General features: G+C 46.6%; 1 protein-coding gene across 1 annotated transcript in view; it reads left to right on the forward strand.

Annotated features, from left to right (window-relative positions):
* Positions 1-14,219, forward strand: part of RANBP10 (RAN binding protein 10) — a 55,202-nt gene that overhangs the window by 23,742 nt on the left and 17,241 nt on the right. Inside the window, exon 4 of the mRNA XM_004583957.3 lies at positions 9,838-10,005. Within this exon, the coding sequence (XP_004584014.1) occupies positions 9,838-10,005 (168 nt within the window). The remainder of the gene's footprint in view (positions 1-9,837; positions 10,006-14,219) is intronic.

The raw sequence follows: 14,219 nt of genomic DNA on the forward strand, positions 1-14,219 counted from the left end.
AGGCAGTTGAGTGTGCTGACAACCCCACCCTAACTTTGGTGAGCTGGCAGGGAGGGGCTGAGGCCAGGATCCCTGGATGGGAGCAGCAGTGAGAGAAAGGCAGGGCTGTGGCTGCAGGGTGAGGTTTGGGTTTCTTCCAAACCTCAGTACTTTCAGGACGTGTTGATGCTGTGTCTCATACCTCAGACAGAGCCAGCAAGACTCAGGCCGTGTTGGTAGGAGGCCCAAATACATACATCAGAGCCGGGGAGATTCTTGCTTCCACCCGGCCTCTTCTGTGGCAGAAGCAGCTGCTGGCACAGCTCCTTGGAGGAGAACCCAGGCCCACTGAAGCACCCCTGCCTTGGTTGTAAATGTTATATCACACAACAGCTGAGGGTTAGATGTGAGGAATGTACCTCCTGAAGCAAGAAGTAACCTGCAACCAGGCCCTGGCCTGTGGACTAAGAGATGCAGGGTGGAGTTGGACGGTCTGCTTTCCTTTGGCGGGATCTTCATGAGTGATTATCTTTTTTTTTTTTTTTAAGATTTATTTATCATGTTTATTGGAAAGTCATATATTTTTTAAAGATTTATTTATTTTTATTGGAAAGTCAGATAAACAGAGGAGAAGAAACAAAGAGGAAGATCTTCCACCCGATGATTCACTCCCCAAGTGACCACAACGGCCGGTGCTGTGCTGATCTGAAGCCAGGAGCCAGGAACTCCTTCTGGGTCTCCCACACAGGTGCAGGGTCCCAAGTCTTTGGGCCGTCCTCAACTGCTTTCCCAGGCCACAAATAGGAAGCTGGATGGGAAGTGGAGCCACCAGGATTAGAACTGGTGCCCATATGGGATCCTGGGGCGTTCAAGGTGAGGACTTTAGCCGCTTGGCCACGGCACCAGGTCCCGGAAAGTCAGATTTAAAGAGAGAGAGAGACAGAGAGAAAGATCTTCCATCCAGTGGGTCATTCCCCATGTGGCAGCAATGGCTGGAGCTGAGCCAATCTGACTCCAGGATTCAGGAGCTTCTTCTGGGTCTCCCACATGGGTGCTGGGTCCCTAGACTTTGGGCCATCTTCTATTACTTTCCCAGGCTAGAGGCAGGGAGTTGGAAGTTGGATGGGAAGTGGAGCAGCCCGGGTACAAACTGGTGCCCATATAGGATCCTGCCACATGCAAGGTGAGGATTTAGCCACTAGACTATTGTGACAGGCCCTTGAGTATCTTTTTTTTAATATTTATTTATTTTTATTACAAAGTCAGATATGCAGAGAGGAGGAGAAACAGTGGAAGATCTTCCATCCGATGATTCACTCCCCAAGTGACCGCAACGGCTAGTGCTGTACCAATCTGAAGCCAGGAGCCAGGAACCTCTTCCAGATTTCCTATGTGGGTGCAGGATCCCAAGACTTTGGGCTGTCATCGATTGCTTTCCCAGGCCACAAGCAGGGAGCTGGATGGGAAGTGGAGCTGCCAGGATTAGAACCAGTGCCCATATGGGATCCCGGCACATTCAAGGCAAGGACTTTAGTTGCTAGGCCACAGCGCTGGGCCCAAGTATTTTTTCCTCCAGAGCTTACCAAGCCTGTTGTGAGTGGTAGTCAAGAGCGTAGGCTCAATTGGAAGCCACTTCTAGTTGGGATACAGTCTGCAAACAGCTGATACTTCACATCTGCACATGTTTTGGGAGAGGAACTGCTGATAGCAGGCATCAGGGCAGAATTCTAGGGGTACGTGCCAGGTTTACTGGAGGCATAAGATAGGACCTGCTGGTGTGGCAAACACTGATGACTAATAATAGGGTGTCCTCTGGCCTTCCTCCCTCTTTTCTTAGGGTTACTACACAAGCACTGAAAAATGTCCATGTGGAGCAAATCCACTAACAGGTGTCTTGTGCGTTGAATGTCTCAGAGATTATTGGCATCCAGATGGGTTTCTGGTCATTGGGAAATGCTGTTGTTCTATCCTTGCCAAGCAAGGAGTACTTGGTCCCATTGCGCATAGGCTGGGCCCCTTGCTCCTTACAGCTGATGAGCTCACACTGTGTCTACTATGAACTACCACACTTTTTAGGAGCATCTTTCACCCCAGAACCTACTGTTTCCCCAGGGTTGGCTGTAGCGTGCTCTGACCTGAGGGGGAAACTGTGTGTGTCTCTAGCTAGGTGAGTTTGGCATTCAGGCTGCTCAGTTTCTGGGTGTTCCTGCCTCAGTCCTGTTGGAACACCTGGCAACAAGCCTGAGCTCACATGTCTGGACCATAAGCTGGTACAGCCTTTCCTAATCAGTGTCCTGTCCCAGAACCTGGGAAAAGGAAGAAGCCAGCTTGTTGTCACCTTACAGTTTTAGCCTTTGGGTACCTTGATGTGGCCTTGCTTAGAAATAGGATCAGGGTCCTGCATGATAGCGTAGCGGTTAAAGTCCTCACCTTGAATGTGCTGGGATTCCATATGAGCGCCAATTCTAATCCTGGCAGCCACACTTCCTGCTTGTGGCCTGGGAAAGCAGTTGAGGACGGCCCAAAGCTTTGGGACCCTGCACCCGCGTGGGAGACCGGAAGAAGCTCCGGGATCCTGGCTTCAGATCTGCTTAACTCCAGCTGTTGTGGCAGCCTTGGGAGTGAATCATCGGACAGATCTTTTTCTCTGTCTCTCCTCTTTGTATATCTCACTTGCCAATAAAAATAAATTTAAAAATCTTAAAAAAAAAAAACCAAGTATGATCACCCAGGAGATTTTTCTGAAGCCACTGGACCTCTGCCCAACCCTGCACTGCATCTCCTTTCTTCATTTGAGATATCCTTGGAAGATAGCTGGAGCAGAGGAATACATGTTCAGAGGCCCTGTAGCTCTGGCAGCAAGTCCTACCAGGCAGTCCATATCGGAGGCTGTTTGACTGGTGGGGCCCTAGGGCTGGAGCTGGTCAAACCCCTTGGTAGTCCAGGCAGTGGTTGTTGGTGTCAGTGCCACCCGACCCACTGTAGTCCCTGTGGACGAGCTTATTTCATGTCCCAGGCTTCTGCTTCCTTGAATCTCCATCCTGGGTGCTGTGTCCCAGGCCCTGGGGCTAACTAAGCTTCTGTTCCTTTCTTGGGAGCCTCTTTGCTCACCTCCAGGAGGCCCTGGGTGATCACAACACACTGGGGCTGCTCCTCAGCCTTGTGAAGTGAGGAACTCAGATGGGAAATTACTATTTCTAGTCAATGGGGACTCCTTGGCTATAATGTCTGTTTTCTTATTCAAAACACCTGTTCCCATCTCTGTTAAGCAAGGTAAAAAAATTCTGAACTTGACATTGTTTTTCAGGGCAAGTTAATACTTTTGAGATAAGAGGCTTCATCGACAACGGAAGGGTCAGTTCTGAAACCTGAGTTTGTTGGTCTCTGACAACAGTGTCAGGTGTCCTGGTGAGACGGGCGAAGTGGGGACTAGCTACTGCCTTTGCCTTCTTAGTGCTGGGCAGAAGATCCCAAATTCACTGGGATATCACTCATGGGCCTCCTCTGGAGAAGGCTTTTGTGCAGGCACATCTCTGAGAATCCTGTGAGGTATACAGAGTCCCAGGCTCCTATATTATTATGGCTGCTTGTCTTCTGTCTTTCCCCAGAGGTTTAAAAAGACCACAGAGGAAAGGGAAAAAAAGCCAAACCCAACTCTAAGAGATCCCAAGTCATGGGCGCTGAGATTGTACCTGTTTTCTTAGCCTAACTGCGGTGAATGAGTCCTGGCTTGTCCAGTGGAGGAAAGCCTGCCAGAGATGGATGCCATTTGAACCATACTGTAGGCAGACCCACCTGGGCCCATTTGGCTGCCCCAGGGAATCTTGTGGCCATTAGGAGTGACACAGGTATGAATCTGTGAGTGGCCCCTTCCCATGCAGGTGCTGGCTGTTGAATCACTTGCCCTGCCCATAGCCTCTGACGTTTGAGCTCTGTCTCAGTACAGGGCCTGAGTACCCATGGGAGGCCATGCCTACCTGGTGTTAGCTCATGGGGTCATCCTGCAGAGATGGCCTCCTCTTTTAATGCCTGCTACCATGAAAAGAAGACCTGTACCCAGGGCACTACCTGCCCCTTCTACCTGCAGCTGCCAGAGGCATTACCCTAGGGTCATACTGATTGTATTCCTTGATGCCAGGATTCTGGAAGCTCAGGGTAACAGCCATGAGAGTGCCATGACAAAATGTTTTCTGATGCCAGCAACTGTTTGCTGAATGAAAAAAAATCTCTTTGGGACAGGTGTTGTGATGTAGTGGATAAAGCTGCCACCTGTGATACCACCATCCCATATGGACGCTGGTTCTAGTCTGTCTACTGTGCTTCTGATGTGGTGCCTATTGATGGCCTGGAAAAGCAGCAGGAGATGCCCAAATGCTTGGGCCCCTGCCATCCATGTGGGAGACCTGATTGAAGCTCTTGGCTTCTTGTTTCAGTCTGTCCTAACCCTGCCCATTGGAGCCACGGAGAGATATTTCTATGTCTTTCCCTCTCTCTCCTTCCCCCCTGCCCTTCTTCTTCTTCTTCTTCTTCTTTTTTAAGGGTTTATTTATGTTTATTGGAAAGTCAGATATACAGAGAGGAGGAGAGATAGAAAGATCTTCTGTCCATTGATTCATTCCCTAAGTAGCCACAATGGCTAGAGCTGAGCCAGTCCGAAGCCAGGAACCTGGAGCTTCTTCTGGGTCTCCCACATGCATATAGGGTCCCAAGGCTTTGGGCCATCCTCTACTGTTTTCCCAGGCTACAAGCAGGGAGCTGGATGGGAAGTGGAGCAGCTAGGACACCAACTGGTGCTCATATGGGATCCCAGCAAATGCAAGGTGAGGACTTTAGCTGCTAGCCACTGTGCCTGCCTTTAGCTCTGACATCTGACATTCAAAGCAATCAATCAAGCTTTAAAAAGGGAAAGAATCTCTTTGCTCTCCTTTTTTCCTTATATCCTTTTTTTTTTAAAGATTTAATTTTATTAGAAAGTCAGATATACAGAGAGGAGAAGAGACAGACAGGAACTCCTTGCGTTTGTTGACTGACTCCCTGAGTGCCTGCAGCAGCCGGAGCTGCGCAGATCCAAAGCCAGGAGTCAGGAGCCTCTTCCAGGTCTCCCACTCAGGTGCAGGGTCCCAAAGCTTTGGGCCATCCTCAACTGTTTTCCCAGGCCACATGTAGGGAGCTGGATGGGAAGTGCGGCTGCTGGGATTAGAACCGGTGTCTGTATGGGATCCTGGTGCATGCAAGGCGAGGACTTCAGCTGCTAGGCTACCCCACTGAGCCCTTCTTGTCATCCTTTGTAGAGCTGCTTCATGCAGTGGGTCCTGTTAGATTTACAATTTTTGAATCCTGTCTTCTGGCTTTAGCCAAGCCCAACTGTTACCATCCCAGCCATTTGGAGAATAAACTGTGGGTGGAAAATCTGTTTTCTCCCTCTTTGTCTGTCTGCCTTTTGAATAAACAAAATAAATCTTAAAAAACAAAACAAGGCAAAACAAAAAAACAGCATAGCTGAGACTTGAACCAGCACTCCTGTATTCAGTGTGAGTGTGCCCCAAGTAACAGCTTAATCTGCACCACAATACCCACTACTCTGTTTTCACTTGTTGACATTCTGGGGAGAGTATCTGTGTGCCAGATTTTTGGGGAAGAGTGATTCTGTGTGAGTGACACCCCTCCCCACACCCATCATAGAGCAGCCCTGCCATGATGTCCACCATGGCACAGGAACTGTCTCCACAGCAAACCCCTTGCTCAGGAAGCACCTTGGACAACATGGCCCAGCACCTTTCTCCTAGAGCCAGTGTGAAAGCCAGTGGGCATGGCTTGTTGAACTATGCCAAGTGCTGCCTCCCCAGGAAACTAGAGAAAAACCAGAGTAGAACAGGTCCGTGGCTGTCAGTGGCAGGCCATATTCAAGCTGCTGATTGGGACAGGTGGGTAGTGGCCAGTTCCAGCCACATGCAGATTCTCGTTTAATCCTCCTGTGAGCCCTCAAAAGTTTCTTCAAGAGAGCGTGGCAGGTGTCTGTGATGTGATGGGATCAAACCCTTCTCTACTTCTCTAAAGTTCAAAGGCTTTGGGTTGTCCTCCACTGCTTTGCCCAGTGACAAGCAAGGAGCTGGATGGGAAGTGGAGCATCTAGAATATGAAGCGGTGCCCATATGGGATCTCGGCACACATGTAAGGGGAGAATTTAACCACTAGGCTATTGTGCTAGGCCCTGCCTGAGTTCTCTCTGGAGGTTCTTAGACATTGTCTGTTTCTGAGTGTGTATGTATGTGTTTTCTAGCTTCTAGAAGCAGCTTGCCTTGACTTATATCCCTTCTGCAACTTCAAAGCCAGCAGTGTAGCAGCTTCCGTTTTAAGATGACCTTGTGATTGCTTTGGGCCCATCTGTCAGATAATCCAGGGTAATCTCCTGGATAATTTTCAGAGTTCTAATTTATTTACTTCTTTAAACTCCCTTTCAGTGTGGAAAGTAACATTTCCCTAGACCCTGGGGATTAGGTCGCAGACTTCCTTGGAGGCTTTATTCAGCCTGCCCCAGGTTCTGTGCATTTTCTTCTTTTGTTCAAATCTGTATGGATAGATAAATTGTGTGGGAATTAGCAAAGCAGGAGAATTTAGTTCTTTTGCAGCCAATCTGAGGTGAAAGTGAATATTGAATTGATGGATTTTATGTTATTTATTTTATTTTTATTTTCATTTGATTTGAAAAAGAGAGGAGAGATCGAAAGAGAGAAAGAGAGAATCTTCCATCCACTGATAGCTTCCCAACACCTGAAGCAGCTATGGCTGTGTCAAGGACTTGAGCCATCATCTGCTGCCTCCCAGGATGCGCATTAATAGGAAGGTAAAATCAGAAGCACAGGCAGGACTGGAACCCAGGCAGTTGTTTCAAGAAGTATCTTTAGCACTGGAACAAAGACCCACCCTTTTAAGTTTTTTTTTTTTTTTTTTTAAGATTTATTTATTTTTATTACAAAGTCAGATATACAGAGAGGAGAGACAGAGAAGAAGTGAGCGCAACGGCTGGTGCTGTGCCGACCCGAAGCCGGAAACCAGGAACTTCTTCCAGGTCCCAAAGCATTGGGCTGTCCTCGACTGCTTTCCCAGGCCACAAGCAGGGAGCTGGAAGGGAAGCAGGGCTGCCGGGATTAGAACTGGCACCCATATGGGATCCTGGGTGTGCAAGGCGAGGACCTTAGCCACTGCGTTATTGCGCCGGGCCCGACTTGTCTTTTCAAATCTTAACCAGTATTAAATTTTTTTTAATCTGATTGAGCTGTAAAGGTTCTTGGTGTATTTCAGTTATAATCCATTTTGTATGTTTACAAGTATTTTTTTCCTATGCTGTGGCTTTTCATTTCTTCCTTCCCCCTTTCTCTCCCAAACTTTCTTTCCCTCCCTTCCTTCCTCTTTTCTTCCTTCCTAAGATGTATTTTATTTATTTGAAAAGCAGAATTACAGAGAGTGATGGAGAGACAGAGAAGGGGGAGATCCACTGGTTCCTCCCCAAATGGCTAAACTGTTGGGACTGGACCAGGAGGAAGCCAAGAGCCAGGAGCTTCATCTGAGTCTCCTAATTCATGAACATGGCATATCTTTACTTATTGTTTATCTTTGGTTTCTCTCAGCAGTATTTCACAAACTTGTCTTTATTTCATTGTTTTATCTTATAAATGGTATTTTTTTTTAAAGATTTATTTTTATTGGAAAGTCAGATTTACAGAGAGGAAGAACCTCTGTCTTATGATTCACTCCCCAGTTGGCCACAATGGCTGGACCTGAGTGGATCTGAAGCCAGGAGCCAGGAGCTTCTTCCAGGTCTTTCACACAGGTGTAGGGTTGCAAGGCCAAGGGCCGTCCTTGACTGCTTTCCCAGGCCACAAGCAGGGAGCTGGATGGGAAGTAGAGCAGCCAGGACACGAATCGGCACCCGCATGGGATCCTGGCACATGCAAGGCGAGGACTTTAGCTGCTAGGGTACTGTGCCGGGCCCTATTATTATGAGTGATATTTTAAAAATTTAATATCTAATTTTTGCTATTGGATCCAAATATAATTGATTTCAGGGCTAGGAAATGAGGCCAGGCTTCCCTTTTGAAGTCTTGAAAGTGTTCCAAAATCATAATGATGGTTGCATAACTCTATAAACATGGTAAAAACTCCTGGCTTGTACATTGCTAAGTGGATGAAAGATTATTTGTGTATGTATGTAAATAAACAGGCATTTTATTTTTCATATCCTTGGTATCCTGAACTTGCTGATCTTACCAATTGGTAATGGTAAGAGTTCTTTTCCAGATTCTTTGGGATTTTTATTAGTCTTTCAATAATTTTATGATAAAGAAATGGCAGATAAGTTCATGAAAAAATGGTTCTTGGGGAAATGCAAATTAAAGCCACAGTGAAAAATGGAGGTTTAACCTGGCAGTTAAGATGCTTGTACCTCTCATCAGAGCTCCAGAATTCAGTTTCGGGATTGGACTCTCTTCCCTCCAGCTTCCCGCAGCGATGGCTGCTCTCAAGGGAAAGTTGAGTTGAATTCTCAACTCCTGGCTTGGCCCAAGCTCAGCCTCAGCCATTCCAGGCCAGTTGGACAGTTAACCAGTGGTAGCTGGGAAATCTTTGTTTCTGTGCTTGGTGATGATGGTAATGATATAGTAATAACCATAAGGATATTAAAACTGCCATGTGCATACTATAAAAACTGAAAAAGAAACACTGAGTATCTGAGAATATCAGCTGCTGGTGAGGATGTGAAACTCCTACATTGCTGATTGGAATGCAAAATATTACAGCCACTTTGAAAAAAACAGTCTGACAGTTACTTATCAAGTTAAAGGTACACTTATCTTTTGACCCAGCAGTTCCACTTCTGAGCACAGTGTTTACCCAAGAGAAATGAAGATCTATGTTTGCACAAAGACCTCTGTATAGATATTTGTTTGCTTTGTTTATAATAACCAGGAGTTAGAAGCAGCTTAAATGCTATTAGTAAATGACTGAACAAACTGTTGTTTAGCTGTAAGATAGAATACTGGGGCTCGGCAGCGTGGCCTAGTGGCTAAGGTCCTCGCCTTGATCCCATATGGCTGCTGGTTCTAATCCCGGCAGCTCCACTTCCTCTCTGTCTCTCCTCCTCTCAGTGTATCTGACTTTGTAATAAAAATAAAATAAATCTTTAAAAAAAAAATCCTTTCTTTAAAAAAAAAAAAAAGATAGAATACTGCTAAGTACTAAATAATAATGGATTACCAGAACTCTTAACAAGGATTAATCTCAAATACTAGGACCAAGAAGCCAGATCCAGGATACTCCATAGTACAAGGTTTTTCATTCTGGAAAAGGCAAAATCAGAGAAACAAATCAGATCAGTGTTGCCAGGGACTGCGAGTTGGGAGGATGGATCAATTGAAAAGAAGCAGGAGGGAACTTTTTTTGAGAAATAAAAGTAATCTGATAATTATAATAGTGGTGATAACACAGCTATATACATTTGCTAAGATTTATTTGAGCTAGATAATCAAAAAGATAATCTATGTAAACCATCCTTCAGTTTACAAACATTCCAAACAGTCCATCCTGAAGCCTGCTCTCATTCTCAGGATTTCCCTTGTGATGAATTCTCTCCAGGTCCCTGATGGCTTGAGTTCCTGTTAACCAGAGCTTTGGCTCAAGTCAGGGCTCACTGGCAGGCTGTGGGTTTGTTGCAATCAGACCTTGCCAGCAGCTGGTTCTCTGAGAGGTTGTGAATAACTGAAGGAGGCAGGTTGGAGAGAGGGGCAGAGACCTGGGGGCTTTTGTGACTGGCTTCTCTCTCAAGTACTTCTGCTCATCTGTTGCTGCTCTTTTCCCCCACAGGTTGGGACAAGCATTCTTATGGTTACCATGGTGACGATGGGCACTCTTTCTGTTCCTCGGGGACTGGGCAGCCCTATGGTCCCACGTTCACCACAGGAGATGTGATCGGCTGTTGTGTCAATCTCATCAATGGTACCTGCTTCTACACCAAGAATGGCCATAGCCTTGGTATGTACATGAGAGAGCTTGGAGAGTCTGCCCTGTGGAACCGCCTTGGTTGACAAATGGCTTGAGGGAAGAAATCAAACAGTGCCACAAACCCTCTTCGGAGCTCAGGGGTACCTCAGCCTCTTAGGTATTGGGGGTGCAATTTTTATTAATGCATCCCTTCATTAGCATTTATCGAGCCCTGGGTGCATGGCAAGAGCACAACAGTTGTCTCAGTTGTGATCCTGGCCTTTGTGTCACTTGTTGGAGGGAGGTTTGGTACTGAATAAGTTTCAGGGGTCCAAGTATATGGTTGCCTGTAGTAGCAGCTTATATGTGTATGACCTGGCTAAGACTTTGGTCAGCTCTTGTGATGATCATTTGGCTGGTTGCTATGGAGCAATGATGAGGTTGTGCCACTACAACAGATTAACAGCTGGATGGGGCTGTGGTTCCTCTGACATGTTCCTGGGTCATGGGCAGCAACTGGGCAGAGTTCCATTGGAAAGGGCTCTTCAGTGAACCTACAGAGGATGGACTGAACTAAAAGGCCAAGAGAAGAGATAAATGGCCTGAGATGATTCAGTTGTGATGGATGCAGAAGTGCATTCAAGCCCGGCAAGGCAGGGCTTAGTGACAAGGAAGTGGATTTGCAAGAAGGAAGAATGGGCAAGTGACTGGACTAGTTTTGCTATTAATCAACATAAGGGACCCATGGGTATGGACAATCCTTGGTGGATGAGGGAGTTCTATAGAATCCCATGGAGAACCAGTCCTGGACTTGTGTAGACATTTAGAATCCCATATCAGAATGTCAGTTCAAGTCCTGGTCACTCTTGTTTCCATGCAGCCTCCTGCTAATACATTCTGAGAGGCAGTAGGTGATTGCTCAAGGGCTTGAGCCACTGCTATCTGTGTGGCAGAACCAGGTAGAGTTCTGGAATCCTGGCTTCGGTATGGCCCACTCTGGGTGTTGTCAGCATTTGGGGACTGAATCAGCAGATACAAGATCTCTTTTTGTCATTTTTTATGTATTAAAAAAAATTTTTTTTAAGATTTTACTATTTTTAATTAGAAAACTAGATTTACAGAGAGAAGGAGAGACAGAGAGAAAGATCTTCCATCTGCTGGTTCAGTCCCCAAGTGGCTGAAATGGCCAGAACTGAACAGATATGAGGCAAGGAGCCAGGAGCTTCTTCTGCCGGGTCTCCCGTATAGACTTGGGCTCAAGGCTTTGGGCCATCCTCAACTGCTTTCTCAGGTAGGGAGCTGGATGGGAAGTGGAGCAGCCAGGACATGAACCAGTGCCCATGTGAGATCCCAGCAAATACAAGGTGAGAATTTAGCCACTGAGCCATCATGCTGGGCTTTTTATTATTTTTTCCTCTCACGCACTGTGTTGCTCTGCCTTTAGGGAATGGATCAGCAGATGGAGACTCTCTGTCTCTGAAAAAAAATATTTTTTGGATGAAAAATTTAGGATTAGAACTTCAGAGACAGACAGAGAGAGAGAGGCCATGGCTAATCTGATACCTTTCCCTACCTGCTAGATTATTACAGTGTCTGACTACCCAGGCCCTAAGGTGGTACCTAACTGTTGGTCTGGCTATCTGAGTTGGTAGAAGTTTTTCATCTGGGTACACCTTAGTTCTCCCAGAAAGGTATGTCAAGAAGAAGGCTTGGCAGAATCCTACCAGCAGGGCTGCCACATGCTTTATTTTAGCAGGAGAGAAGGCTGAGTGTTCCACTTTGAACCTGACTCCTAAGAGGCCTGCTTCCCTTGGCTTGAGGGGCAGTAAAAAAGGCTGGTGTCAGTATTTGGTAAGGCTGTTAAACCTCTTGAGATGTCCACATCCCATATTGGAGTCCTTGAATATGCATATGCATCCTTGCTCTGCTCTGTATTTCAGTTTCTGCTGATGTGTACCCTGGGAGGCAGCAGCTAATGGCCCAAATACTTGCATTTCTCCTGCCCACATGCGAGAGCCAAATTGCATTCCCAGCAGCCTCAGCTGTTTGTGAACATTTGAGGATTGTACTAACAGAGACAGATCAGTCCTTTTCCCCCCTTTCAAATAAAAATGTTCGAAAAGCATCCCTATTCTAGATAATAAAAATCTACTGGTCTTTGAAAGGTTGTTGCCACTTCCCATTATTCCCTCCATGATTTCTCTAGGAGATGAGCCCACCTGGAATCAGGGGAAACGCATGGGGCTGGAGTGTGCCTGGTTCTTTGGCTAAGTGACAAAAGCAGCGTTCGTCAATGGATGCCGCAGTCCAGAGTAGGCAGGAAAGCCTGGGGAGCTGAGTGGCTGTGACCATTGATTGCTGAGACACCGCAGGGCCGGTGTTGTGCACATCCTGGCTATAGTGTATGATGTCCAGCTGGTGGGCATTCAGCAGGTGGGCATCCAGCAGCTGGAAGACAAGTCCAGAGTCTCAAGAGTGCTGCCCCCTCTGTTCTCCAACTCCAGCTACTTTCTTCTGCTCTCAAGGTGTCAGGCCACGTTGTGGGTTCTCACTCTATTCCCCCAATATTCATTTCTCTGGAACCACACTCAATCTTGCCTCTCTGGATACCTGTCCTCTTCACCTCTCTCCAGCTTGTACACTTCTTGCTCAGAACACCTGCCATAGCACCTGCTGAGAAATGCTAGGTATAGAGCAAACTTGACTGTCCCTTTGCACCTGCACTTCCCTTCTCTGGGCCCTAACTGTGTGCTGTGAGCTCTTTGTCAGTTATATCCCCAGCTCTACAGGAAGCTCCTGGCCACATTAATGTCAGTCCAAACCCACAGACTATTTTTGAAAAATTCACCTCCCAGTGGGTCTTTTTTTTTTTTTTTTTTTTAAGGACTTATTTATTTGAAAGAGTTACAGGAAGCTAGGCAGAGACACAAAGAAACAGAGATCTTCCATCCACTGGTTCATTCCCCAAATGTGCGCTACCATCATGGCTAGACCAGGCTGAAGCCAGGAGCCAGGAGCCAGGAACTTCATCCTAGTCTCCCACATGGCTGCAGGGTCCCAAGCACTTGGACCAATTTTTGCTGCTTTTTCCAGACCATTAGCAGGAAGCTGGATGAGAAGAGGAGCAGTCAGGTCATGAATTGGCGTTCATATGGAATGCCAACATTGCAGGCAGTGGCTTTAAGTGTTATACCGCAACACTGGCCCAAGTCATGTAATTCATGCAAGGCCTTGTAATTAAATTTCATTCAAGAATAGATTGTGTGATTCTTTTTAGCTTGTCTAGTCTTCTGTGGTCTTGCTTATTTTTTTTTTTTTAAGATTTATTTATTTTATTACAAAGTCAGATATACAGAGAGGAGGAGAGACAGAGAGGAAGATCTTCCGTCCGATGATTCACTCCCCAAGTGAGCTGCAACAGCCGGTGTGTGCCGATCCGGAGCCGGGAACCAGGAGCCTCTTCCGGGTCTCCCATTTGGGTGCAGGGTCCCAAAGCATTGGGCCGTGCTTGACTGCTTTCCCAGGCCACAAGCCAGGGAGCTGGATGGGAAGTGGAGCCTCTGGGATTAGAACCGGCGCCCATATGGGATCCTGGGGCGTTCAAGGCGAGGACTGTAGTAGCTAGGCCACGCCGCCGGGCCTGGTCTTGCTTATTTTGTCCCAAATATTTATTATCCTTTTTTATGGTGTATAGCACTAACCTGAAATTTGATGTAAACACTAATGTCTGTATGACAACATTGATGAAGTGAATTGGAAGAAGACAAGACTGAAATATGAGCCCTTCAGTGTTCAGTTGAGCTGGTCTAGGGAGTTCCAGCCTTTTAAAAAAATCACTGAAACTCAGTGTTCCATCTTATCTACAACTTACTAAATAGTGGATTTGGCCTATCTTTTTTGTGGATCACAAACTACAGTGGAAAGACGGTGAAATTAGAATGAGAGACTGCCCAGTGAATCCTCTATGGTCCCTGATTCCTTTTTTTTGTTAAATTTCTATTTTATTCACCTGAAAGGCAGAGAGAAATCTTTCATCCACTGGTTCACTCTTCAAATGCCCACCACCTCATGGGCTGACCCAGGCCAAAGCCAAGAGCTGGGAACTCAATCTGTGTCTCCCACATGGCGACAGAAACCCACTTAGTGCCAACACCTTCGCATTGCCAGTATGCACATTAGCAGGCATCCAGAGTGAGGAATAGAATTGGGACTCGAATTCAGGTGTTACAGTGTGGATGTGGGCAACCTGGGCAGCATCTCAACTG

The sequence above is a fragment of the Ochotona princeps genome, chromosome 16, assembly GCF_030435755.1.
Source record: "Ochotona princeps isolate mOchPri1 chromosome 16, mOchPri1.hap1, whole genome shotgun sequence".
NCBI lineage: Eukaryota > Metazoa > Chordata > Mammalia > Lagomorpha > Ochotonidae > Ochotona > Ochotona princeps.